At 28.8% G+C, this 27,254-nt stretch overlaps 3 protein-coding genes across 4 annotated transcripts in view; all 3 read right to left on the reverse strand.

Moving 5' to 3' along the window:
* Positions 1-2,851: 2,851 nt before the first annotated feature.
* Positions 2,852-8,479, reverse strand: LOC130446047 (protein fork head). The gene has a single exon (XM_056782054.1). It carries the CDS (start codon positions 8,120-8,122, stop codon positions 6,830-6,832), a length of 1,293 nt encoding a protein of 430 aa, XP_056638032.1. The 5' UTR covers positions 8,123-8,479; the 3' UTR covers positions 2,852-6,829.
* A 12,686-nt stretch (positions 8,480-21,165) lies between these two features.
* Positions 21,166-24,304, reverse strand: LOC130446048 (uncharacterized). The gene is made up of 4 exons (XM_056782055.1): positions 23,174-24,304; positions 23,003-23,097; positions 22,514-22,651; positions 21,166-22,458 (listed from the first exon to the last, which is right to left on the reverse strand). Exons 1-4 carry the CDS (start codon positions 23,867-23,869, stop codon positions 22,275-22,277), a joined length of 1,113 nt encoding a protein of 370 aa, XP_056638033.1. The 5' UTR covers positions 23,870-24,304; the 3' UTR covers positions 21,166-22,274.
* Positions 24,305-24,370: 66 nt separating this feature from the next.
* The window catches only part of LOC130446046 (hypoxia-inducible factor 1-alpha-like), a 39,422-nt gene continuing 36,538 nt past the window's right edge, over positions 24,371-27,254 (reverse strand). For both annotated transcript variants that reach the window (XM_056782053.1, XM_056782052.1), the window contains exon 12: positions 24,371-26,589. In XM_056782053.1, the coding sequence (XP_056638031.1) occupies positions 26,293-26,589 (297 nt within the window). In that variant the 3' untranslated portion in view covers positions 24,371-26,292. The remainder of the gene's footprint in view (positions 26,590-27,254) is intronic.

Genomic DNA, 27,254 nt, shown 5'->3' on the forward strand with positions numbered 1-27,254 from the left:
TCTTCCATCACCTCTGCATACTATATTTTCTTTGGTCTTTCTTTTTTTCTTGTTCCTCCTTGTTCTATGTCCATCAATTTTTTTGTTGCTTTAAAATCAGACAAGTGACTCTATTCTTTTGGATCTTTGTTTAGTCCTGCTTCTCCAAATGACTTTCATATTTCGTTATTTGTTCTTCTTAGCTATAATTCTCCCTCTTTTTTACCCCCTTTATCACCTAATTTCTTCTAATTCTATTAAGAATCCATATCTATCAACAGAACAACAGAAAATTGAACATACTGATTTCACTACCACTACACAGTGCGTTCAGTACGAATATCACCAACGGTTCCAGAAATTCCGATTTAGAAATTAAACGCTTAAAATGGCTGATTACTAAATAATAATTTAAACCACTTAATTATCGATAGATAACAATGATTTGTAAAAGAAACAATTTATACAGAACGTCTTGAACACACTATTAATTCTACTGTTTGACGCGCGTTTCGATAACCAAATTTTCGTCTTCAGAAACTGTTGATTATGATAGGAAAATCTCGATGTATCTCGGTCTCTCCATTTCAGTTTCAGAATTTCTCAATTTTGTTTGTTTGTGAGGTATAAAAGAAAAAAAGTTATTGCGTTCCTTGAAGAAATCTCTCAAAATATATAAAAAAAAATACTATAACGAGTAATTATTCTCTTGCGGTCACATAGATTCTATATCTGTAGACGCGATAATAACGTTCAGCAGTTACACAAACGAAACAAATTATTATCTAAAAGTATAAAGATCATTAGTTGGGTGTTTACATTCGCGTTTATTTAAATAAGGATTTTTGAAAGTCTGGTATCTGTTATTTATGATTGATTATAAAGTTAATAAAGTTATTTATTATTCAATATATGACTAGATTATGATAACGTTCGAAATCTGAAGAAGAAAAAAAATTAATATTAGGTATCTCACATATATGTATGGAAATGGAAAAACCTCGTTTGTTCATTCACATTTATTTCCCAGAAAAAATGCAATCATTGTTACTTAGATTAGATATTTAACGTAAGTAATTATCTATGATATAGATAAGAAATTTCCAAGCCGAAAGATTAATTTTAATTGTTGTATAAGTATAAAATAGATCATATAAAATTAATGTACATTTCTACCTAAATTGATTCATACTTAAATAAGAATTTTCCCTATGGAATCACTATATTTGTGATATGTGATACACGAATCCAACTTATACCAATTTTTTCCATATCAATTCAAATTAAACTGCCGATTAATTGATAATTGATACATCATGAAATGGAATAGAGAACGTTCTCGTTTGTACTCACCAATAAGTATTTTCTTCAATTCCTTAATCGATATCGTTTATATTTTACTTGAAGCAAATTTATCTTGGTTTATTTACTACCTAGAACGTTGTTTTGCTGCTTCCTTTGTCTATTTATCGTTTGGTATTGATAATATCCAGTAAAACTGCGTCTAAATTTCAATAATATTGTAATTTGTTACCAAAACGATAATACAATCAATTTATTATCTGTAATATTGTGTCAATATTTTTATAGATCAATAACCTCCGAGAAATATGACAATATCAATAATGAGATGCGACTTCCCTACAATAGATATTATGTATTCCCTTCATTATATCTCTTTATATTGGTAAGCTACGAACTGAAGGAAAAAATAACACATGACACAATAAAGATCTCCGAATAAAATGGAAATGACATAAAAAAATCACGTTTATGAACGAAAGATAGATAAATATAGATGATGTGAGACTGAGACACGTATCAATCTCCGATTGAATGCTATAAATTGTTGAAAAAGGCATATGGGGACAATTCTCTATCGCGTACGCGTGTTTTTAAGTGTTATAAGCGCTTTAGTGAGTGCCGAAAGAGCAAATCAAAATTTAAGGCAATGTTGATCTTATCGATGCTATCGTAATGACTGAATGAATTTTCAAAAGGTCAGACTATCAACCAGACTAATTGTCAGTTTTGGCAAAACTGCACGATTTTGCACACCAAGACAACGCACCTGTCCATAACGCGCTGTCTGTGATGCAGTATTTTTCCAGTGAGCGTGCTCGAACACCCGCCGTACTCACCAGATTTGGCACCGTGTGACTTTTTTGTTTTCGAAGATCAAATCTGCTCTGTAAGTCATGGTAGCGGCAAAGCAAAAACGGCAGAGTTTCTAAAGACATTCACCAAATAAGACTTCGATCAATGGAAAAAACGTATGGAAAGGTGTGTGACGAGGGAAGTTATTGAAAACAGACAATAACGTGGAAGAAATATGTGATGGACAAAATAAAGAATTTCTATCTTCAGAAATTGTTGGAAAACTACTGACTAATATAATTGGGTATGGCTTGTATAATTGTTTTTCAAAATTTTCTCCATTAAGGAGTCCACAAGGACTGTACGGCGGATGACCCATCAATTCGATGTTTTGCCTGGTCAAAAACGTTTTTGTTTGAACTAGTCTGTGAGGCGAAAATTTGCTTTATGGGTGAATAACTTTTGTTGGTTTTGTTGGATATTGAAAGACTGATTGTTGTAGTGTAGTTTGACCAGGATTGAATTTCGGAAAGCAAGCAAAACTCGGTAGCTGGAGAAGGTGCTTGATCGCGAGAAGTCGAAGCTGATTGATCGGTACATTGCTGTTTGGTTTAATGCACATCGAAAGTCATATAATGTTTTAAGTATATGGAACCAATTCAAATTGCACTCGTAGCAGATTAGACATATCCCAAAATTAATATAGCAACCCTCGTAGTAGCGAAATTATTAGGGTGGGGTTGAATAAATATGAAAGTCTATTTGAAGAGATCGAAACATTTATTTATGACAAAAAAAAATCGATATACATACATCATATACATTTTTTTTCTATTTACTATATACAAATTTTGGTTCATAGTTGCACATTAATTAAAAATGTTTTTTTTCTTTCGAAGTTAGGTACTATTTTTAATTAAATATTAATAATATTTAAAAACATCACAAATGTATTGATCAAGGTACACCGTTTCGTCGTCGGTACCTTTTGTTTTATTAAATTTACATACAACTTTTTACAATAAAGAAAAACTCATAAGCGTTTTAAAACCCATTAGACTTATTTTTATACACAACACAAAAACAGACAGATCCAAGTCAATCTTTGAGATTTTTCAAAAATTGTATATATTTTATTGGTTACTAAGTACATCTACCACCTCGAATTAAAACTAATTTGTTGTTAAATTTAGTTTTCGTATATCCGTCTATACCCTGTTGCTCAAAAAGTTGTAACTTTACTAAAAACTGAGAAAATATATATATATATATATATATATATATATATATATATATATATAAAAATCCAAAATATTTCGATTAAAGCTTTTCTTAAAATTTATTTTTTTTTTGATATTAGTCGTAATTCAATCCAAAATTAACAGGAACTATAGGAATCACGTTTTTTTTTCGACGTAATAAAATTTTATGGACCATCAAAAAATTAGTATAGGTGTCAGAAGTTTGATACTCGAATAGGAAAAGATTGCAGTTAGCTTTTAGTTTGAAGAGCTCCCACACATAATAAAAATTTTATAGTTGATTGATTCTTTCTCTTTTCGTTTCATTGCCATATCAGATTTTAGTTGGAAATATTGTGAGAAAATTTCATCTTTTTCAATGGAAATAAAAGATTTTTTTCATAATCAAATTCGTAAATCAAATGTGCCAATAGTAAAGAAAATATATTTCTCGAAATGTACTTTTATTATTCCAACGAGTTTTTTAAATGACGATTTTGAATCAAATTATTGTTAAACAAAAAAAAATTACTGAAAAATCTCACTCATGGTGCGGAAAACTTCGAAGAGTAGGTACGTCGAATAACTAAAAGTTGTTATAGATAAGAATTAAACTTTGTATTTATTTGTATTATGTCTGCAACCAATAACTATCATCATTGTATCATACCATTGTCATTAACACGATTTACTTTGATATTCTAAATCACCTAATCGATATCCAAAGTTCAAAAACGATACTTATTTTATTTTTCTTAAATGACGATTATTACATGCTGTTGATTTGCTTGATAAAATGTCAAAAAAATCTTTAGATTTTGCCTTTTTTGAAATATTCTAGTTCATTATTAAGAAAAAAAAAGGGGCAATCGTGCATTAGTCTTAATTTATTAATATATAATAAGTAATTGAAATTTTACGAAACGTTTTGGATTATTTCGAAATAATTCAAATATACAATTCGAAAATGACGAAATCAAAATATGCAATGGAAATTTTATGAAAGTGTAGAAAATAAAGGAACCAAAAGTGGTAACTGCAGGTAAAACGGACCTTCTCGACTATTAGCAGATCATAAAAATAAACATCAAAGGCAAAACTTGTAAAGTGACCCTAAAATTATATGAGGTGACCACACAAATATTCGACATAGTAGGTATAAGGGATATCAAAATAAAAACTTGGTCTTCGGATTGCGTTAGATATACTTTTTGACATAAAAAAAATATATATACAATTTTTTGATTTGATTTTATACAATTTAATAGGATATTTTATATTGCAACGTAATATAGATTATAAAAAATATATATGTACAGAAAAAACGATATTTACATTTATACATATCATACAAAATTAACAAACTTTGATTTTTATTAATCGTGCCGATTAAATTCGATACTACATTCATATTATTCAAATTTTATAAGAGTACAAAGAAATAATTCAACACAACATTATGATGAACAAAACAAAAAAGAAACAAAGAATGGAATCCAAACAATTTATATTATAAAACCATTCTACAAAAGATACAATAAATAACTGATACTTTCTGGAATAAATGATATTTTTTTATATTAATTTGATGATAAATACTCTTTTTTACACGATAATCATCCAAACAAACGGCAAACCTTGAATTAAAACCACATTTACGCTATTTCAATTTTAATATAATTAATTAACAGGAGATTGAAAAAAATAATTACTCTATAAACAAGAACCATATTGCATACGTCGAAATATTCTAAAGAGACTTTTGAAAATAACGCGATGAGTCAAGCTGTGTGTGTGTGTATAGGACGGAGACTAGTGGAAATTCGATACTTTATTAGGGCTAATGCTGAGTATAGAATAACGAGTGGCTTTTATTGGCTCTTTCCATTTTCTGAACTCTACCATGACCTTACAATACCCGAAATTCACTTATACATCATAAAATGGCGCTAATTAAACACATTATTGGCTTTGTCCTATCTATTGTTGAAGATGGACACAAAAAAAGGTCAGAACATTTATATAACTGATTTTTTCCAAATTTTTCGATAGCAAAACTATTTTTCATACAAAAATCTACATATTCAAATGATGACACTATATTATGATTACAAACGAAAATTAACATTTAAAATTGATAATAGTTTATCATCGTAAAAATATTAAGTATTGGTTAAAAAAATTATATCCTACGGAGAAAAATAAATGATGATGTGAGATGAGACATGTCTTAAATATTTAGTTCCTCTCGTAAAAATTTTATCTTTCCAAAGATAAAAAATATCGATTTCCACACGATAAATTATGTACGTATAAACCGAATATTAATTGAGAGGTTATGGACTTTCTTATAACAAAATTTCTTTAGCCCACCCGTTTCCGAAATATCACACTTAAGATGGATGAGTAAATGACTGATTTTTTCTCTAAAATAGAAAATAGAAACTTGCGTACTGCACTCGCGAAGGAGGAAATTAGCAACCCTTACTTTATTTCGTATAAAAACAAGATGAAGTTTTATAAAATGAAATAACTTGTCTTATTTAGTAATACTTTTATTATTAAATTTTTTTAAAAATTGAGTGGAAAACACTAAAGATGTAAAATTTGATACGATTCATAATAAAATCTGAATAGGTCCACCTCTAGTCGTACACGTTTAGAAAAAAAAATGAAATCTCAATCTTATTCACCACCTTTTAAGGGTAATATCTCGGAAAGGGGTGTTATATGAAAGACTCATCTTACTTTCATACGAGCAATCACCTCCCGAATTTTGTGGCACGAATTTAGAAGCACCCTGTATATATACAGAATGATGAAATATATAATAATTGTATGAGTTGTGAAAAATGAAATATTTATTGAAATACCAGCATTTATTTTTCTTTTTTTTTTCTTCAAATATATATCAAATTTTGTAGTAGGAAACTCATATCCACATTGAAATTTGAGTAATTTATTGTAACGATTTTAATTTTTTGAATAGAAATGTTCGTGATATTTTCTTTGTACTCTTTACTTTTTGAAACTCGAATTGCTTTTTAAAGATTCGATCGAAACAAATAATAATTGTTGAAAATATCTACATTTTTCAAAAAGGATATTTGTACCAATTTCAAAAAGAATTTGTACACAATAATTTATTAAAGAATATTTACCCTGTATTAATAAACAAAAGTACTAATAAATTTTCATAACAAAATATTACGATAAAAGTTTCGAAAAGTGAAATTGTTATTATAATAATAATTTAGCTAATATTTTCTAGATTACTAATTAGGTAGTTTTTTAGGTATTTTCATTTCTTGAACCGCATTTTAAGTGAGATTTTTACTTAAATTAAATTTTCATTTCAAATGCTTCCTCAAAAATATACCTATCTTCATATACATATAAATTAGTATATTATTATTATCCGACGAAAATCCGTCTGTAGATAATAGATACCTAATAGAAAAAAAAATATTCGAGGAAAAGATAAATATACATTTTTAAGCTAAAGGATACTGTCACAAGGAAGTCGTACCCGACGAGCTATGATATAAAGAAGGACTATTATAATAATCGTTACCTATAGTACTATGAGAATGGATTGGATTCGGCAAAGGGCTGAGCGTGTTGTAACTTCCATATTGCATATCGGCGTACATCTTGATATCCGATTTACATTCGGCGGGTAAAAGTCTCGTTATCGAAAAGGGATGATTCGAAGGGGTATAACCGGTGGGTTCTTGCTTCAGGTGATGGTTCATAGGCGAATGATGTAACATCGATTGATGTTCACTAGACAAAGCTAAATGATTACTTCTATTTATCATGGCCGATAATTCTTCGTGAGACATATTTTGATGGTGATGATGTTGTTGCATATTATGTAAATCGTTGGCGTTTAAAAGATTCATTTGATCGACGTCTAATTTCGTCGGATGTAAACTTAACATCGAACCCAAATTTTCGTTGGTTTTATCTAAATGATGCGATTTATCTTCGCTTCCGTGTTGTACGGGAGTTTTTTTACCGGAACTGCTACTGCTGTCGACGCTGTGCGATGGACTTTTATGCGCCGATCGAATTAATTCTTTTTTCTCGTCCTTAAAACGTTTTTGTCTTCTCAAATAACAGCCGTTTTCGAACATATTACCGGAATCCGGATGTAAACTCCAAAACGATCCTTTACCGGGTTTATCGGGTGTTCTAGGAACTTTTATGAAACAATCGTTGAACGAAAGCGAATGCCTTATCGAATTCTGCCATCTCTGTTGATTTTGTCGATAAAACGGAAATAGATCCATAATAAATTGATAAATTTCGGATAAGGTTAACATCTTTTGAGGACTATTTTGTATGGCCATTGTTATAAGCGAGATGTAAGAATAGGGCGGTTTAGCGTGCGTATAAGATCTTCTATAAGTTTTATCCGCCCTGGCTCTTTGCAAAGCGCTATTAGGAGAAGTATCGCCGCCGCCTATATCACCTCTACCGACGGTATTGTAATTATTTATGGAAGTCATGGCGGCTCCCATGCAAGCGTTCATATTAGAAATCGGCGAACCTATCGTAGTATATCCTAATTGGGGTGTTTCGTTAATTGTTTGATCCATCCTAGTTGGTATTCTGTTCATCGGCATTGTCGACGTCATTCCGGTATTCAACATACTAGTACCGAACATCGGCGCTTGCGGTGAACAATTCATTTGAGCCATCGCCATCGAATTCATCGAATAAGTCGTCGTCATCGGAGACATCGCGTTAGCTCCCGTCGACATACTATTTACGTCTGGATATAGTTTTTGCGTCAACATATTGCACTCCACTTTATTTATTTTTTATATTATTGCACACTATTAAATTGGTCTCTGTTATTTTTAGTTCGTTCGGGTTATTCACTCACTCGACACTATTTTTAATACAAAATAAAAAAAATGCGTTTTAGAGAAAAATAGGCGGTAAGTAAATGCGTTTGTTTTATGTGTATTTTTATTCGACGATTCCGTTTCTATCGATACCTAATTGATTCTATCTCGAACGACGTCGGTTTTGTTTCATTGTTTACATCACGATCAAATTCACAAACAACTTAACACTTTAGGTATTCCAAAACCTACACTGATTGGAAAAACAAATACCTCTGGCAGCCTGTTTACTTAGATACTACAAGCTAGTCTGAAGTACCCAGAGCGTTGGATAGTCAAATACAAAAACGTAGAGAGGGAGCATCGCCATAGCAACGCCAGGACTAATCACGCGCATCCTTGACTCGTTGCTATGGAAATGGGTGGACGATAACAGGAGACGATTGGAGGAAACGTCGGGGCCGGCGGTAGAATGTGTCGAGGGGAAGATCGCGACCACTCCCATTTAATTTCGATGACGCCACGAAACGAGTGATGTATGAACTAATGATTTCTTCTTCTGAAAGACGAGAAACATCGAGTTGGAAATTTTGCCTTTATAGTGTGTTGAAATTTTATTTTTTTATCTACTACTTAGTTTGACGACAATAATATTAATAATTATTGTGTTGTGTTGATCGTATACAACATTTACACCTTAATATGTAGGTATATAACATATATTTACTAGGTACGTACTATGTATCTCTATTAAAATGCGTTGTTTATTGAATAAAATTTCAAAAATACGCTACTACTTATTTTTGCAAAGATAATTTTCGATATTACCTCTCTCGTTAGTTTTTTAGTTGAGACTGTTATAAAAATTATACAAGAATTAGTTTTTGTCATAATTAGAAATGAATTTCGTATTTTTACTAATTTTTCACTATATTAAGTAAATTTTTTTTGTTTTTTAGCATTCTACTGATTTCTTACTTTTATAACTATTTTCATTGCTTTCAAAATTTTCACTTAGATTATTATTTCGATAATTGGATGTAGTAGTAAGTACATATTTTGTAGCCGTCGCTTCTATATTATACGTACAACGATCATAAAGAAACTCGAATTGCGTATTCAATGTAGCTACAAAATTCACAGTTATTAAAATTCTTCCGTGTCATTATTAATTATTAATACAAAAAGGAAATAAAATGATGAAAAGCTCAAAAAATTGACCAATATAGCAAAAATGACATGACATTAGTTCACATCCAGTAAAAAAACCTGTTTATATTCATTTTGTTTATTTCTAATAGGCGTTAAATAAACAATAATTTGCTGTTGAGATTTCCGAAGCAACAATATTGTGTTTTTTCGAATTAAAAACGTATCATTTTCAGAAAAATCAAACTTTTCGACGAGATTTTCACTTGGAATGAGATGAAAATCATGTTATTATCAAAACCTCTGTTTTTTTTTAGATACGTCGTGTCGGCTTTTTCATTTTTTATCAGATTTGTTCCGATCATTTCGAATAAGACCCAAACAAGTTCAAGACGTGAAAACTTAGTTGAAAGATGTGGCCTTTGAACTCTCTTTGTTTTGTTCGAAGCATTTCTTACAAAAAATTTTATTTCTTGTATACCTATTAACTGACATTTATGTATATGTTGAAACGGAAAAATCTCAAACTTCTATAGTTACTTTTTCATTGGTTATTATTAAACCAGGTACTACTGTTAATTTTCATGTTGATGAATGTCTATTTTGTCCATAAAATAATTATCTCCAGGTATTTTCTTATTATGTTGTAATTTGTGATTTGACGTTTTCAAAATGAATATACATTGTTAAATATCTACCAATTTAATAGAGTCCAAAAATTCATAAATTATTTTAAATACAACCACCATTGTAGGTATAGAAAATATTCCGAAATTTTAGAATCCATTTGTTTCTGTGTAGATAATTTTTTTCTATTTCGCAAATTTTATTTATTTTTCCCATTTTATTGGTTTTTGTTTAGAATATGGCGAAAGTACAAATATCTCCGCCAAAATTTCAAGTTTTGCTTTATAATAATTTTCGCTCGAAAATATTTATTCTAAACGATAATTGAATCATAAGTCACAAGTTCACCTTTACAATAGCTCAAACACCCTACGGAATAATTGAAGAACCATCTTATTCTCCAGATTCAACTCCCAGCGATGTCTAAAATTTAAAGAACGAGGTAAAAACGATTTTTTTCGAATAACTCTTTAGGAAATTTTAGAATATTGGCACTTGAGGGTGAAGCAAGGGGATCAGTATTCGTAGCCGTCTAAAGCTGCTAATCTAGGAAATGAAAAAATAACTGTAATTTGAAGAACAATGTATATTTTTATATTTATTTATCAATGTTGTTTTCGTACACCCGGTATAATTATCAAAATGAAATATTCTACTAAATATTCCCAATATTCTTGTTTATTTCAAATATTTACCAAAATTATCTTAAGATTGTTGACAAATTACCAATTTTATTTGTCGTGTCCAGATTTAATGATTTTATAATGAATTCTTATCTTATAAATATTTGTTAATTTACAGAACAATGATTTTCTAATTATCATTAAAAATCTCATTTATTCGATATGTTTATTTCAAATAATTAACATTGGTTATTATTTTTTTAATATTACTTATATAATTAGTTGCCTTTTAATATTGCTTTGGGGTGTTTATTATTCAACGTGTATTGTATTATTATTAATTTGACCACGTAACGTGGTGTTGGTCAATATTTAATAGTTTTAATTTGATTATATTAATCAACAAAATTTATTTCTGCATATTCATTATCAAAATTTCATAACCACATTGTGTGAATTACCTAGTGTTTGCTTAATAATAAAATATTGTTTGCTCCAATTTTTCTCAAATATTCAATTGTCTACCAAAGATTTCATTAAAAAAGATTGAAGTTGCTAACATCGACAGCAATTTATCGGGAAAAAATAAAAAGTTTATCAAAAGATCGACTAAGTTTTCTAAAATATATAATCAAAAACTCTCAAATTTTTTTGATTCATATCTAATACTTCTACAATTTATATGAAGTTGAAAATAATTCAATTAAATTGAAAAAACTACTTTTTATTTTACTTTCTTTTGTGAAATGGATCGAATTAATATAAAATAACTCATAGTTAAGTTTTTTCGAAATCGATAATTCTCTTTCTATAATATTTTTTACATTCATAATGAGGCCGAAAACAAATATTTGTTTATGTATTTAGGGAACATTATCGAACGTGACACCAAGAATAACAAAAAAATCGACTGATTCCATAATAATGAGGAAGGTATTTTTTTTTTCTAATTAATTCCTACAACTTTTTGTTATTGAAATTCAGAATATCCTCTCAGACGTACAAGTAAATATTATTGTTTGTCAAACACTCGTATCAATATTATCAAGTTCTTTACAATTAAACTAAGTTAATTATAAATAATCATATTCATTGGCATTAAAATCACATTTAAGTGAATACCAAAACGGCGTTATTAACCATTCTGTTTACAATGTATATTATTGTGTACATATCATTTATTCGTAACGGCTTCCAACAATTTCATTTTTAAAAATCGTTTCAAGGTTTGCTATTGAAAACATTGTACTCTTCTTCTCCGTTTGTCCTTCATTTGAAATTATGCTCGACATGATTAAATATATCCTCCTATGTTTACAAAAAATTGAATTTTTAATGTTTTATTTTCAAATTAGTTACTTTCCTTCTAATAGGTATCTATCATCAATGTTTCATAGAATACCCAATAAAAAAATCAAAAATTCTCTCTAGGTTTTGATTAGCATTAATTTAATACTATAATTCCTTTATATTCGTTTACCATCTTATAAGCATAAATATTAATTATTATAACTAATTAATTACCTTTTAATATAATATAATGAATTCAAAGTCGTGAATATTAAATAAGTGAGAATATAAATTTTAATATGAAAAGGCGGAAATCCAAAAGTTGTTCGTTTAGATAAACCTTTTACCAGTAGTTGCATATTCATGAGTTTCAACGTAAAGAGAGACCCACAGCCATACATCATCTGGCGAGTGTAGGCTATTAAAACATAGTTAGTGCACGATATCTTTCAGACACACTTGGCGAAGACAATCTGCAAACTTGACTAAAAATCACGAACTGAGTTCCCTTTTGCCCTTTTTAGGATGGTCACCCTCACACTCAAAATGGTTTCGCCGATACCAGTCGACACACATACACACACACACACACAAACTTAGATTAAGCACAATACTTTGTTTCTACGACTTTTCATAAATCGTGTTTTCTTAATCAAATACGTGGTTCATTCAAAAAAATATAGAAATATCTACGCCCCAAGTCAGATTGTAATAAATAATTTTCAAATATTATATTAAAATTATTATACACCATGAAAATTGTATATGCCGTTTGGCATTGACCTATCAAAACAAAACCTTCTTACGTATCTACTACCTTCATGTATTATGTGAAACTATTTGAAAAAAAAACTGTCAAGTCATTAGATACGTGGGTATATAACTACTGAAGATGGGAGTTCTTCATTCACACTTTAAACTCGAAATTATTATGCATAGTAGGTACCACTCGTCTGGGAACATTCATTATAAACACCTGAAGATACGGTGTGTATTATTTTCTTTTAATAGGTATACGTATATCTCATAAAACATATGGCTTGTTGTTATACTAAAAAATAAACCTAAAAACACTATACTTAAAAACGCCTTGATTTATAATATATTTCCATGTAATTACAAAATGTTTTACGACGAGTAAAAACGAAAAATCATTAATGTTTTTGAAGTGAATTTTAAAGGAAATTGCATCGACAAATAGCAGGAAATAAAACAATACTCGTATGAATAAATTTGCCGAAAATATATAAAATATTTCCGAAACACAATTAAAAATCATATATATATATATATATATATATATATATATATATATATATATATATATATATATATATATATATATATATATATCCATTTAACTGTAGGTTTGACACGACATGCTTCGTCTACCATTCCATATTCATTTACAACATAAATTCAATCGAAATAAAATTACAAACGAATAGAATAGATAAGTTACCGTGACGATGGGCTTTAGTGGAAATCCCTCGAAAGAAATTTAGGCCGATCTTTGTACCTCAATTAAGAAACTATCCAGAAATTATTTTATAAACACAAAAATATAAATCTACAAAAATACTTGTGGTGTTTGAATTGAACCAATTATTTAAATACGCATCGATAACTGCTAAAAAGACTCGAGATAAGTTGATTCTTACTTACCTTTGAAGTAAATCGATGACTGGCCTAAATTATTGTTTCTAAAATGTTTTTTTGTGAAAAATCCCCTTCGGAAAGTGACAATCAAATAGGGAAGCAGTTAACCAGGTGCTCGTCAATAAAATAATTGGTCGATGACTTAACGAAAAAATAAAATAACTTGCGCTATCAGTTGATGTTAACAAAAATGTCAACGATCATCAGGATGCGTTGGTAATAAGTGGTTATATATGGAAGGGAACGTGTGCCGAAATGTATTTTTTTCGAGGGGCGTTTTATATGCTCATTTAATTAAAACGATAGATAAATTTTTATTTAATCCAAAAACACATTCTCGCATAAAAATCTAGTAGTACAAGCTACAGTTTCATTTCAACCCCTAAAGTTTTTTCAATTCGAAAGATATTCAATCATTAAGAAATTAATGTTTGATTCTATTATTTTTACCGAGGTCTTTTGAAATAAAAAATTTATATATATATATATATATATATATATATGTAGGGATTAATTCTCCCTTCGCTAATTTAGCGTTGTGTTATTTTTAGTTCGTCATAAGTGTTGTGAATCTATCTCTTATCATCCCTGTTTACATAAGCTTAGTCACTGTTTCACTGTAGTCTGCATAAGGGTAGAAACAAGTTCAGAGTACGAGTTATAATGAAAAGGGGAAATATTGGACGTATTTGATATATACGTTAATCGACGCGTTGGCGATTCCAATAAACCGATGTACTCAAATTTCTGATAATTTAAAAAAAAAAGAAAAAGAATTTTTAATGGAAATAGATGAATATTTGTTTTTAATTCGATTAATCGATGGCTCCAATACGTTATTGTTTATCATATTAAGTTAGGTTAGGCTCCGAACAATGGGTAGTTGTAATTTGCTAATCATATCAATTATAAAATGGCACACAACCCCAATTAGTACTATTCTAGAATAGTGCATAATCATAGTAATAAATGCACTTATCAGAGTTTAGCTGATTTCCAGTGTAATATAATTGCCAAATGTCATTAACTAGAAAATGTATTTAAAACAGTCGGATCGTAACGAAGATTACACAGGCCTACAAAAAAAATGTTTTTTGGGTACCTAGTATTTTTCAGCTGATTTTATTGTGAATCTAAATATGAAAGCAGTTTTTCTGTATCAGCTCTAGATTTTTAGATAAATTCACTTATCTATCAATGCTTTTTTCTATTTAATACTTTTAAGTATGAGTGTTGTAAAATTTATACAGGGATAGATTCTTGAATATTTTTCTTATTGTCAGTCTTCTTTTATAACAAATTGAATTTAAAATAATAATATTTATGAAATATCTCATTATTATTTTAAAAAATAATCATTTTGATATTTATTACAAAAAGAAGACTAACAATATGAGATATATATATATATATATATATATATATATATATATATATATATATATATATAACTGATTGGTTGACAAACTGTTAACAAGTGGGATTTAATCCTACTTATTAGTGTCATTCAATTAGTTCCATAGAAATCCGATAGATGGAGCTGTCCAGTATCTGAAGTGACCTTCAAAACTTTAACTGCAGTTAAGAGTTGAGGTTAGTTTGTGAATTCCCGCGGTGCAGATAGATAGAAGTTAGCGTCGTATGAAATTTCTCTTTAACGAGTTGTTGAAAAGTAAATCTAAAACGTAGATTGTTAATGTGAATTACTGTATTTGTGTCCTTGAATAGAAATAAAATGAGTTCAAGTAGAAGATGCTGTGTACATCATCCTAATATTTTTTGCTAAATATGCGGAGAATACACGTTACTGGAAAACAGAAAAACTATTAGTGACTTTGTATCTTGGATATTTTAGTGTTAAGCTAAAAATAAAACCTGGACACCACATATTGTCTGTAAAACTTGTACAGAGCATTTATGACAGTGGAGTACCGGGAATAGGAAAAGTCTGAAATTCGGAGTACCAATGGTTTGGAGAGAACCAAAAAATCACTTCGATGACTGTTATTTCTGCCTAATAAATATTACTGGGATCAACAACAAATGGACTTATCCAGATTTAGTCTCTGCAAGACGCCCTATCCCTCACTCAGAAGTGCCAATTCCAACTTTTTACCAGCTACCAGAACTCTGTGAGGACACATATTGTCTCTCTGATCAGAATTCTGACACTACTGAAGGTGACAGTGATTTTGAAACGATATCATCAATTTCTCAATGTTTCAACCAAGATGAGTTAAATGACCTCACTAGAGATCCCAACATGTCGAAAGAAGCTTCTGAATTACTGCCTTCCAGGTTAAAGGAAAAAAATTTACTTGAACCAGGAACGAAAATTACATTTTATCGCACAAGGGAGAAAGATCTGCTACCTTTTTTCTCAGAGGAACAAAATCTTGTATTTTGCCATGCTATTAAGGAACTCCTGGTAAAAGTGGGTCTTCCTGAATATTTTCCGGACATTCAAGAATGTCACGTAAAAGAAGTTTCGGAAATGTTTAATGAGTAATTGGTTTAAATTACGACTTTTTATGTTTTCTATTGTATATAATATCTATAATATCTGAGTAATATAATAAAAATTCCTTATTTCATTTGTTTCTTTAAACCATAGTTTTTCTTTTAAAATAGTGTAATGTATAATTCACAAAAATGTTGATATCTTTAAAATTCGAGCTGATAGGCAAAAACTAATAACATATTTGAATTCAGGGCATCAAATTCATAAGAAATCACCTCCAAAATCTTCGGCAGCAAAACCACTGTTGACCAGTGTTATAAAAGTTCATGAAGATCCTGATCCTAATTTATTGAGAAAAAAAAAATAGTAACGGGAACTAATTTCGGAAACATTTTGGAGATTTGTCGTATCCACAGGCTTCAAGTTAAACTTACCGCTCCGGGAAGCTAATAATTGTAATGGAACTACAGTAATACGAATTAATTTACTCAAGAGCAAAGAAAAATTATTCTATCTATATCATAATCATCATGTATTCATTCGTTCTTACTCATTTTGTTGTTAGCACGTAGAACGAACCTTTCAGGTAGACAGAACGGACGAAGGATAAGTATTATTCAATTCATAAGTACAGAAGAAGAAAAAAAAGGTTCTTTTAGGAAAAACACTAGAAATTCCTCGAATTGTTACAATATGCCATATAACCCACTTCCTTCGACACTCGAATGTAACTGCCAGAATAGAGTTGGATGTTAACAAATCTATTGAGATATAATTTTCTTATTGGCATAAGAATGCATCAAAAAGTCAATATGATATGAATAATTTTGTTATATTCAATATATTTAGTGCATTAAATATTTAATTGAGTAAAATTCACCTTTATTTTAAGATGTACTATAATACACGTGTTAGTTATGAAAGTTAAACGTTCCCAAGTAACTTATCCGTCAAAAAGTTTTCACCTCTGGTCTATTGAGTATCCAAAAAGAGTTTTTGGCGCAATACCTGAGATGACGTACTATTCTTTTTCATCATGCGTGTGGTCTAGAGATACGGAAGAGCACTTGTGATTGTCTCTTTTAAGTGCCATTTAACTTTTCACCTTACCGTATACGTAAAATAAAAATAGAAGAAAAGAAGATTGAGATACAGTAGGAATCGTTCATTCTCGTTCGGTGCTACTTCTAAAATAAACAATTTATGCATTCATAGGTTTTATCATTCAAATTAATAGATTCGTTTTTTTATCTACCAATCAATCGTATATACAATGTGCTCAAAAAAATACTACGAAATAACAATAACATAATTTTCTAAACAGTATACCTTGTATGTATTTTAAATTACAGTTTCAACCGCCAAAACCACATTAAATGAAAATCAAAATTTTACAAATTACGTTATTCTATTAATTAGATTCGTCGTCATTTAAAAATAAAATCACATCGTTTCAAATTTTGTATATTTCATTCGTTTGTCCTCTTTTTATTTAAAAAATTTTGAAGAATCGTTGATATTTATATACAAAGATAACATATACTAGCAAAATAATAATTATTTTTTATACAAAATGTTCCTTAACCATTTGCAATATTCTAATAAGTCCTTATTGTACGTTTATTTCCAAAATCCTGTGCCAGTTTACAATTTTAACAGATTAATAAATGAGAACGTCCGAAATTTATAACTTCAATTCTTCATTTTCCTCTAATTAATCATTATTTGAAATAATACTGTTCAGATTAACCTAATTTTAGAATATTTTCGATAACTGATTCATCTTACTTCTACGAGTATTCATTATTATCTATCAGAAAAGGTACGAATTACACTGTTCGATGCTACGGTTATCACTTAGATCATTTCTTTGGTTTAACTTTACACTATTTTTAAGATAAATATCCATTATATATAGTAAATTTTACGAAAAAATATTAGGAAAGTAAACTATCCTCGGAAATGTCTATAGACAGGAAGATTTATAATCAAAATATCTATATATAAGTGGAGAGCTGCATTCCTCGATATCTACTTTAAATATTTACTTTTATTTTTCATGTTCTGTCTAAATGAGTTTGGAAAAGGAACATTGACAAACAAATATTTATTTGAATTCAATTGTAAACTTTGGACATTTGATTGTAAGTAAAATCCTTCAACGATTACTGGAAATTTATATATAGTCTCGAAATCATATAAAAAGTCTATTTATTTGTATTTTGAGTATTCTACTTTACTGAATCTGAATCAATAATTCAAACTTTGAAATTATTTAGTATTTAATTAAATTTCAGATGTAATAATTATTTTATTTTCGATAGTATAACAAACACTTTTCGAATTGTTTTTTTGTATTTTCATCTTCGCACGCATCTCTACTTTTGCTTGCCCATTTTCTAGGATCAATATTGATAATAATCAAGAAAATGTTTTAAGGAATTTATTATTTTTTTCTAATTTTATCATTCACGAGCACACTTTTATACATATAAAAAATGAAACAATTTATATTCGACAAGCTCTTAATAGAAATTTTAATGATTAACTTTCCGCTATATTCAATTAATAAAATTGTATTGTATTGAAAAACTTGAAAGGTACTTGAAATTTTTATTGTGTAGGTGCTTATTATGCAATCAAATTTACGTCTAGTAGATATGCGTACAAATAACAAACATTATTGGTGTGTTGTGATGATAAAGTCTTTTTAATAGGACGATTGATGAATCGTTTTTTTTTTCAATCAGGTTACCTTTAATACGACCTACCATTCATTCATTCAAGTTTTAACGAAATAATATTTGTCGATTGGTGGTTTACCCTAAATATTTTACGTAAACGTTAAAAGGATATATAAGTATATCGCATATAGTCCGGCAATAAATGAATTAGAAGTCTTGCGACAAACACAATAAAAGTGTAAACGTGTTAATGCACGTAAAAATTTTCTCCGTTGCCGCAACAACATAGGAAATTATGAGAACGATGACGAAGAAAAAGAGAAGGATGTTGGTTAACACCTTAAACGAGGCTCTAGACAAAAACGGTCGTAATGGTATGTGTGTTGCCAAATCGATTGTTAGATATCGTGAATCTCCAAAGTACCACTCTTCACTAATGTCTTCTCATCTTCATCGTACTTGTTTTCAACTTTTGTCACCTTTTTCTATGAATTTTTATTTATAATTTCTATTTTCGATCTCGTTAATTTTGATATTTATTAATCTAATCCCGTATTCTAAAACATCAGTTTTAATTGAAAATAAAATCGAAAGAAATATAATTTATTAACATCTCAAGCAGAAAATAATAAAAACGGAATGATCGGCAACCTTGCATATTTAATTCGTGACTAAAGTTTTACAGATCCATTAAACACCTCATCGCTATGGGTGGTCCAACCTTGATAGAAGGGAGAGATGGACAGAGGTGTGTCAATATTTGACAATTTCATTTCACCTGGGTACTTAAGTAACCACTAAAAACAATGTCCCGCTGGGTGGGTTGTTGATTTTAGTATATACAAAGTCGGTATATTTCGTTTGAAGTTATCGAGAGTTTGCCAAAACATTATGACAGAAGAGTAATAAAAATATAAAACTCATTTATTATTGATCCCTTAAATTTTTACTATAAACACGAAAAAAAATAATTTTGCTCATCTCATTAAAACTATAGAAACCATTATTTAACTTTGGTGAGAGCTTATAAAAAGAAATTAATAATGAGAAAAACTTATAATCCTGTCAGATTACCCCTTGTACAAATTAGAAATTCGGAAGTAAAATCACCATTTAATTAACTAAATTGCAACAACACCCACAAACAGCGTCTCAACATTCTGTCTAATGTTAGGAATAGGCCACAATGACCGCAATATAATAATCCATTTGGGAAGGGTTGCAAGCAGGGATGTAACTATTATAATACCAATAAAAGAAGCGATTTTTTTCAACATATTTACTTCTATTTTGCTTTGATCAAAATTAAGAAATTCCATCTCCAATGGGAATTTATTATCATATAGGTACCCTGATCAATGAAACTTTTTATTTTCTATTTCATATACATATTATAACATATATATGTAGATATAAATTGATCCTCAACCAATTTCGTATTGGTAAATAGAGGTATCTACCCCATAACTTGAATGGTAAAATAATAACGCAATTAAATAAATTATTTGAAGAATATTTAATGACGCCTCGGGCTTTTTGGTGGCGCTTCCGATAAAAAATACAGGAAGTGGATAGTTGAACCAACACACCGACGCGTGTCCCAACGCGTGTATCGGGGTTATCAATAAAAACTTACCTCTTTTGTTTTGTTTCAATTTGAAAAGAGGGTCCCGCTTAAACGTAATGAATAGGGTGAAATAAAAAGAGAAGAGAACTAGTTATAATAAGTTTGATATTATGTATCAATTCGAAGAGCGACGAAGTTTTTATATTTGGAAAACGTTTATCGGCACTATCCAGATAGGTAATGTAAATTAATTAATATCAAACGAGGAAATGATAGATTCAAATTCGAATAAAAAGGTACCATGGTCTTGGTACAACGTAGAGAAACGGGGCTCTGAAGACTAAAAATTAGTTATCGAAACGCGCGTTGGAGTGCTAACAAGTAGTAAATTTGCTGCCAATAAACGATTTGGAGACCAAAAATTTTGATCAAAGCTAAAACAATTTTCGTGGAAACGTCGTATATTTATTTATTCGTCTATCAACGAACGACTCTTATTTGTTGATAATGATGATACCCAAACATATTTCCTTTGATATCTATCATCGAGGTACAAGATTTTTATCCCTACGAAAAACTTTTGCAAGTAGATACGCTGTGTGAAAATTCACACTTGCCACAACACACAAATTATTTATAGTGTTAGTTTTGTCGATGTCTTAAGGAATATTATCGTGGAAATTTAATGTGACTTGAACGAGATATAATATGGGGAAAATCGAAAAATTAGGGCCCAATGAGTAAATATGTATCTATAGGGTGAATGTTTAAATGTTATGTTGTTCAATAATTTGCACTTGCTGTTTAATATTTCTAGAATATTTTTCTATCGAATATAAATAGGAAAAAAATAGTTTCATAGAATATTCAATTTTAAGCAGATGCGTCTAAGAAAAAAGAACTAAGAACTAGGTCCACAATTAAAACAGATATTATGTAGTATTGCATCATAAAGTATTTATTTAGTAAAAATAAACATAAAAATATATAAAATAAATTCGATATACTAGTCACAATACACCCTATAACCCTATAATTATATAAGGAATGAAATAAATAGAAAATTTGTTGTTCCGTACCCTTGGCAAATGAACAAAATAATATTTAAATTTGTAACTTAAATTTTACAAAATTCTATTAGAAAATCTGTTCAATTTTTCTATGACGTTACATTAAATAATTTTGAGAACCTGTATCTGAATTGAAAAATATTTTGTATAAACAAAGGTATCGAACAATCAGTAATAAGATTTATAAAAAATATATAAAGTATTAAACAAAATCAGTACTATTCACATAATATTTTTGTTTATGTGTGTATATATATAATCAATTTTTTCAACTTTTTACTTCTTGAAAATTTTTGATTTTAGGTCTCTTTTGTTTGAAAATTAGTTTTTGAAAAAGGTAAAAATATTGACGTTTAAAACTATATTTTAATATAATCGAAAATAGGTCCTAAATTAAGTATTATCATCTTTTTTATAAACGAATTTTCAATCAAAAGAGGCCTGAAATTATTATATGAAGGCACATAATGATGTGTATAAAAATTCCAAAACTTTGGGCTCAAACTCAATTGAAATAAAGTTATTACCTAAATGAGTATTTATCTGTAGAAAAAAATATATAATGCTATTGAGCAATTCTGGACAGAAAGTGGAAAAATGGATAGATCGAATCAAAATAATAAATATATGAAAATGTAATGTAATGAAGCAAATTATTAAACCCTAAAAAAAGGGATTACTCAAATAAATATTATTTATATAGATAATTAAGAAAAAAAAACATATTCATATTAAACAGTTCAAACAAAATATAGTTTTTGCAAAAAAATAGAATGAGAGGTTACATAAAATAGTATAGTATTAAAAAAATAACTCTCAGCTGCTAAGAAAAAAGATGATATCTTGAGTATTTAATGAATTTCAAAATTCATAGATCTCTTAAAATTAATATTAGGAATGTTTATTTCGTTTGTTAATAATTAAACAAAGCTTTGAGTGGGAATGTTATTAAAAAGATCGTTTTTTATTATCTATAAATCAGTTACAGGACCTGTAAGTGTAATTCTAGAATTACCGTGCGATACCGACACTGACGAGGCATTTGTAATTACACTGTTGCTGAGACTTTCTATCGACGCAGATTTGGTATCATCCGATGCATCCGAAATAGTCATATTGCCATTGCGTATAAGGTTCGAAAGTTCCTTTTCTAACCTACAAACATAAAAAAATCAAGAATTTCTCCTTTCTTATAAAATCAATTATTTACTGAAGCAATTTATATTCTGAAGCTTCTTTCTTTGCTCTGGTATCTTGGAGTTCGCGTCTCAATTCAATCGCTTCTCTTTCTAATTCCATCACTTGCCCGGTGTTGGAAACGTTTCCATTTAACGGTTTGTCTTCTTGCCTGAAAAAGAATTTTTGAATCAAGTTAGATAGATGTACAGTTGAATCAATTTTTATTATCAGTTATTTGAAAAATTCTTGCCAAGAGAATTAACATAATTCAAATAATAATAATAAATTTGACAAAAGATATTAAACATACAAGACAAACTCTTTGATTATCAATTCAGGATGGTACCAACATTCCAAATATCATAATGTTAAGCTGTACTTGGTATTTTAATTATTCCAAAAGTGATGAAAGTTTATTAGTATAAAATCTTTTCAATGTTGTTAATAATTATTGAACAATCATTATGAGACAATTAATCCTTTCAAAATGATATTTTTGATACAAAAAATAATGACTTACCTTTTATTATTTATGGTTAATAATTTCAATTGTTCTTCTAGTTTGGAAATCCTTTCGTTATTTTTATGTTTATCAGATAAATAATGCATATGGTTCTAAAAATCAATTCGGATGATACTTAATTATGTGAATAATTCATTTACAAGATTATCATTTTTAATAACAACTTACCAAACCTAATCGTTGCTGTTGTTCTTCTAATAGATGTTTTACTTTAGCTAAAAACGCATCTTCTCTTACTCTAGCAGCATCTCTAACTTCTCTAATAACATCTGCCAATATTCCTGGTTCGTATTCCCTATCATGGTGTTTAAAATTACTTTGCTGCTTTAATATGTTAACTTCTATTTTCAAATCCATAATTTCCTTTGATAATCGATGATTGCTTTCTTTTAAAGAATTAATTTGAGATTTCAATTTATGTAGAATACCATCATCTGCAGAATTTACACTCGAATCACTGTCATTTGGTATACCCGGATCTGAAAAACGTCTTTTTGTCGCGGCTTCATCCGGTCCCATATGTACCACGGGTAAGCTCGAAAATTCTATATCTTCGGAAAAGTCGGGTATATGATTTTTGAAAGTATTCATATTGGAGAGACAACTGCCACAATTTAAAGAATGATTCGATAAAGACATCAAATGTTGTCTATTGTGACCGTTTGTCATTGAAGAACAACTCGGAACTTGATTTGGTAAATTCAAGTAGTACGCGTGGGAAGAAGGTATTGGAAAATAGTCACAATGAGTAGTAGTTGAATCGAGTTCAAAACAATCATCTCCATTTTGGTTAACCTTTTTTTTAATATTCTTCTTACGCCTTACGACACTTGGCGGATTATTACCACTCGTTTCGGGAGACATTTTATTCGAAACTTTAGGAAAATACAGTGTTTCAAAGATAATCAAAATAAACAAACTTTCAAAAGATACTTTATATTACATCTAACCTTCTTTCACTTGTCTTCTTTTTTAATCTCCACCTAGTCCATGGATATCACGTTTTTCTAGGTTGACAGCCAAGTACACTTTAGAACACTTCGTGTAGAGTCTTTTTTCGTACTCTAGTTCATAGATGTAATTTTGTTACTATAGAACTTTTATTCACCCATTGATTTTCTTGGTGTTACGAATTATTACATATATATTATATACAACTCGTACTTTATATCTAATCTACGATATAAAGATAAATATCGATACGAATAATTCTTAAATAAAAATAATGTCACATTTTTTTCATGTTTTACCTACTTTATTATTTTGTAACTATTTCAAATTATTTTTATATTGTGATGGATGATAATGCTCGTACCAAAACCTACTTTTTATTCGAATGATGTTGAATAAAACAATATAATTGTGTTAATCCAATGTTTTATTATACCAATTATAAGTAACTGATAACACAAAACATTTTATATTTATATAAACTTACACAAATATTAGTCGAAACAATATATAATTATGTTTGGAATATCCATATATCATAATTGATATTTATAACAGCGCTTTTAGAAAACGTAAATTATAATTGTAAAAATGATAAAAATATAATTAAATTTATAACTACATAAAAATAAAATGGCAGTAATTTCTTCAACATTGACAAAAATTCACTTAAAAAGTGATATGATTATGTTTCAATTATTCGATATTAGATATTTCTGCATTTCTCTTTTTGTATTAATAGTATATTATATTATAAGGATTAAAAGTGCATATTTACGAGCAATATTTGCAGTTGCGAGGCGGAGCGTAGCGCAGCCGAGTGAATGCAAAATTGCGAGTAAAAATAGGCACTTTTAATCCGTATGATATATGCTATTTTTTCTCCAACCAAGTCAAAATTAAAATAAAGTTAGTTTTATTCAAAAATCGTTAATAATTTGATAATAAATTTGAACACCTATTAATTATAACAGCGATAGCAAGTCGGTAGTCATGGATACCTGGTATTGTTGGTAAATATCGATTGTCAAGTAGACGTACTAATCATATAATTTTTGTAGTTTTTACGCTGCTTTCAAAATGAATCCCTAACACGATGAAAATATATAGTTGCCCAATTAGTTTGTTTTACTAAGTTCGTAAGATTCAATGTTTTTTCTTCAAATTTCAATTAGAGAGCTCAAATGCAATTACTTTTAGTCCTAGGATTAAAAGTAGGGTTTTTAATCCTAGGATTAAAAGTGTTGCTAAGCAACGAGCAAATTTTTGTACGGTAAGGGAATTGATGGCTTTTGCACCTGAAAATAGTACAAAAATGTCAACATTTTTTGATGATTGGAGAAAAAAATATATTATGTACCAATAGGCGTACACGGAAAATAGAAATATAAAACGTTTATTGCCACACCCATCTGATTCACTTTATACACCCTATATATTAAAATAACTTGTCATATAACATAGTAACAAAAAGTTTGCTATATTCAAAAGGGAAAAATAAAACTCAGTTTTTTTAAAAAAAATCGGCACAAATACTTGTGATATAAAAATAAAAGTTGGATTTTAAAATCAAAAAGATATTTTCTCCCTTTTCTTAAACAGATTTCACATTCTAAAAGATAATGCTAATTTTGTTACTCTCGATTCAGTTATTTATTGATATTCATTATAAATTCACCATTTAAAATGAGTATATTCAGTATTCCAAACAATTTAATACCCATTCTTCCAAAAAAAACTTTCAAGTAAAAAATTACAACGCGAATTTTGGATTAAATTCAATGATATTTCTCTTTTTTTGGGGACATCTTGTATATTGAAAATGTATCATCATATTTCGATATGAATATTTCCAATTTGCTAATCCGGTTTTCACATAATTATATGTCTGAAGTAATACTCGGAAAAATTTTTTGACGGTACAAATTTGTGTCGGTTGATCGGCTTTTCTTTCAAGTATAAAATATTTTATATAGAAAATTATTCAAAACGATTTGGGTTACGTCATAATGTTGAAAAAGGGATTCCTTCCTTTCATTATTAAAATAGCCCCCAAAAATAATAATACTAATAATTTGTTTTCAAATTCTCGAAACAATAAATTAATTAAACCCTAGATTATTTATATATAGATTTTTATTTGTAAAATAATATGTCTATATCCAAAACTACAAATATAAAAGTTTTTATAATTAAAATATTCATTTAAATGTTATAAAAATCTTGTTACAATTGATGAACAGCATCGTTGTTGTTATTTTGACAAATTCCCCAAATGAGTAGGTGTACACATCGTCCAATAATGATTGATTGTTGATAATAAAATATGGTGCTGGCTAAATAGCGACCAAGTTTGTATCTAAGGCCGATAATAAATCTTTTCCTTGTAACATATTGTTACTAACGGGAGCGTTAACGTCCAAATCGTGTTGGGTTAGATCCATCAACGAAGCGAACGACGTATTTTCGGGATATAAAAGACTTTGACAATTTCTTATAAACTGAGATCTCTTGTCAGATTCTGTATCTTCCAACATCTTCAAGTTGTCTAATACGGGAACAAGATCGGACATCAGCGGTTGGTCAGTAGTAGTACTATTACTTCTACTAGTAGTAGTTGGAGAAGAAACATCCTAAAAACAAAGATTTAATTAATATCGTTGATATGAAAATATAAAAATTCTTGATATACAACTAGATAAGAAAAATTGATCAAACTAAATGGGTATTTATTTTCAAAAGCCTTGATTGTTGTAGAATGTACGTAATGCTAACGAAATAGATCTATTTCAGTTTAAATGTATGATACCATATATTTTGAGATATATATTTCATATTTTAATACAGAATTGTATCAACTTAATAAACTAGTAAAACAAAGCATATGTTTAAATAAATCTTTTACGTAGATTATTGTCATTTCTATTTTTTTTTGGCAACAATACTTTTTTCACATTGTATATGTGAAAATAGAATAGTCACTAATATTTCTAAACTCTATTTACTCGCTTTTTTCTATCGAACAGAAATAACCATATAATTATTATGACTCATTCTTACATAAGATAGCTGAAATAGGATAATAAAAAATTGGATTTTTTTTGATAATGAATAATTTTGAAAGTATACACAAGTGTATTTGAAAGCTACTCCAATATAATATGATGAGTAAACAATTTCATGAAAACTAACATGTTTTCTAGATATGATGTGAAATGTAAAGTGGAAAATGTTTTTGAACAATTCGAGATTTTGCTCAATGTTCTTCTCGATCGTTTGTCCGCAAAATTTGTAACGA

The sequence above is a fragment of the Diorhabda sublineata genome, chromosome 6 (assembly GCF_026230105.1).
Source record: "Diorhabda sublineata isolate icDioSubl1.1 chromosome 6, icDioSubl1.1, whole genome shotgun sequence".
NCBI classification, from domain to species: domain Eukaryota; kingdom Metazoa; phylum Arthropoda; class Insecta; order Coleoptera; family Chrysomelidae; genus Diorhabda; species Diorhabda sublineata.

Excerpts from the sequence above, each read along its gene's own strand:
- LOC130446047 (XM_056782054.1), bottom strand. The coding sequence starts at position 8,122 with ATGTTGACGCAAAAACTATATCCAGACGTAAATAGTATGTCGACGGGA.
- LOC130446048 (XM_056782055.1), bottom strand. The coding sequence starts at position 23,869 with ATGTCTCCCGAAACGAGTGGTAATAATCCGCCAAGTGTCGTAAGGCGT. Across the intron at positions 22,652-23,002 it reads TTAACCATAAATAATAAAAG|GCAAGAAGACAAACCGTTAA; the intron begins GTAAGTCATTAT and ends ATTCTTTTTCAG. Across the intron at positions 22,459-22,513 it reads TCAGAATATAAATTGCTTCA|GTTAGAAAAGGAACTTTCGA; the intron begins GTAAATAATTGA and ends TTATGTTTGTAG.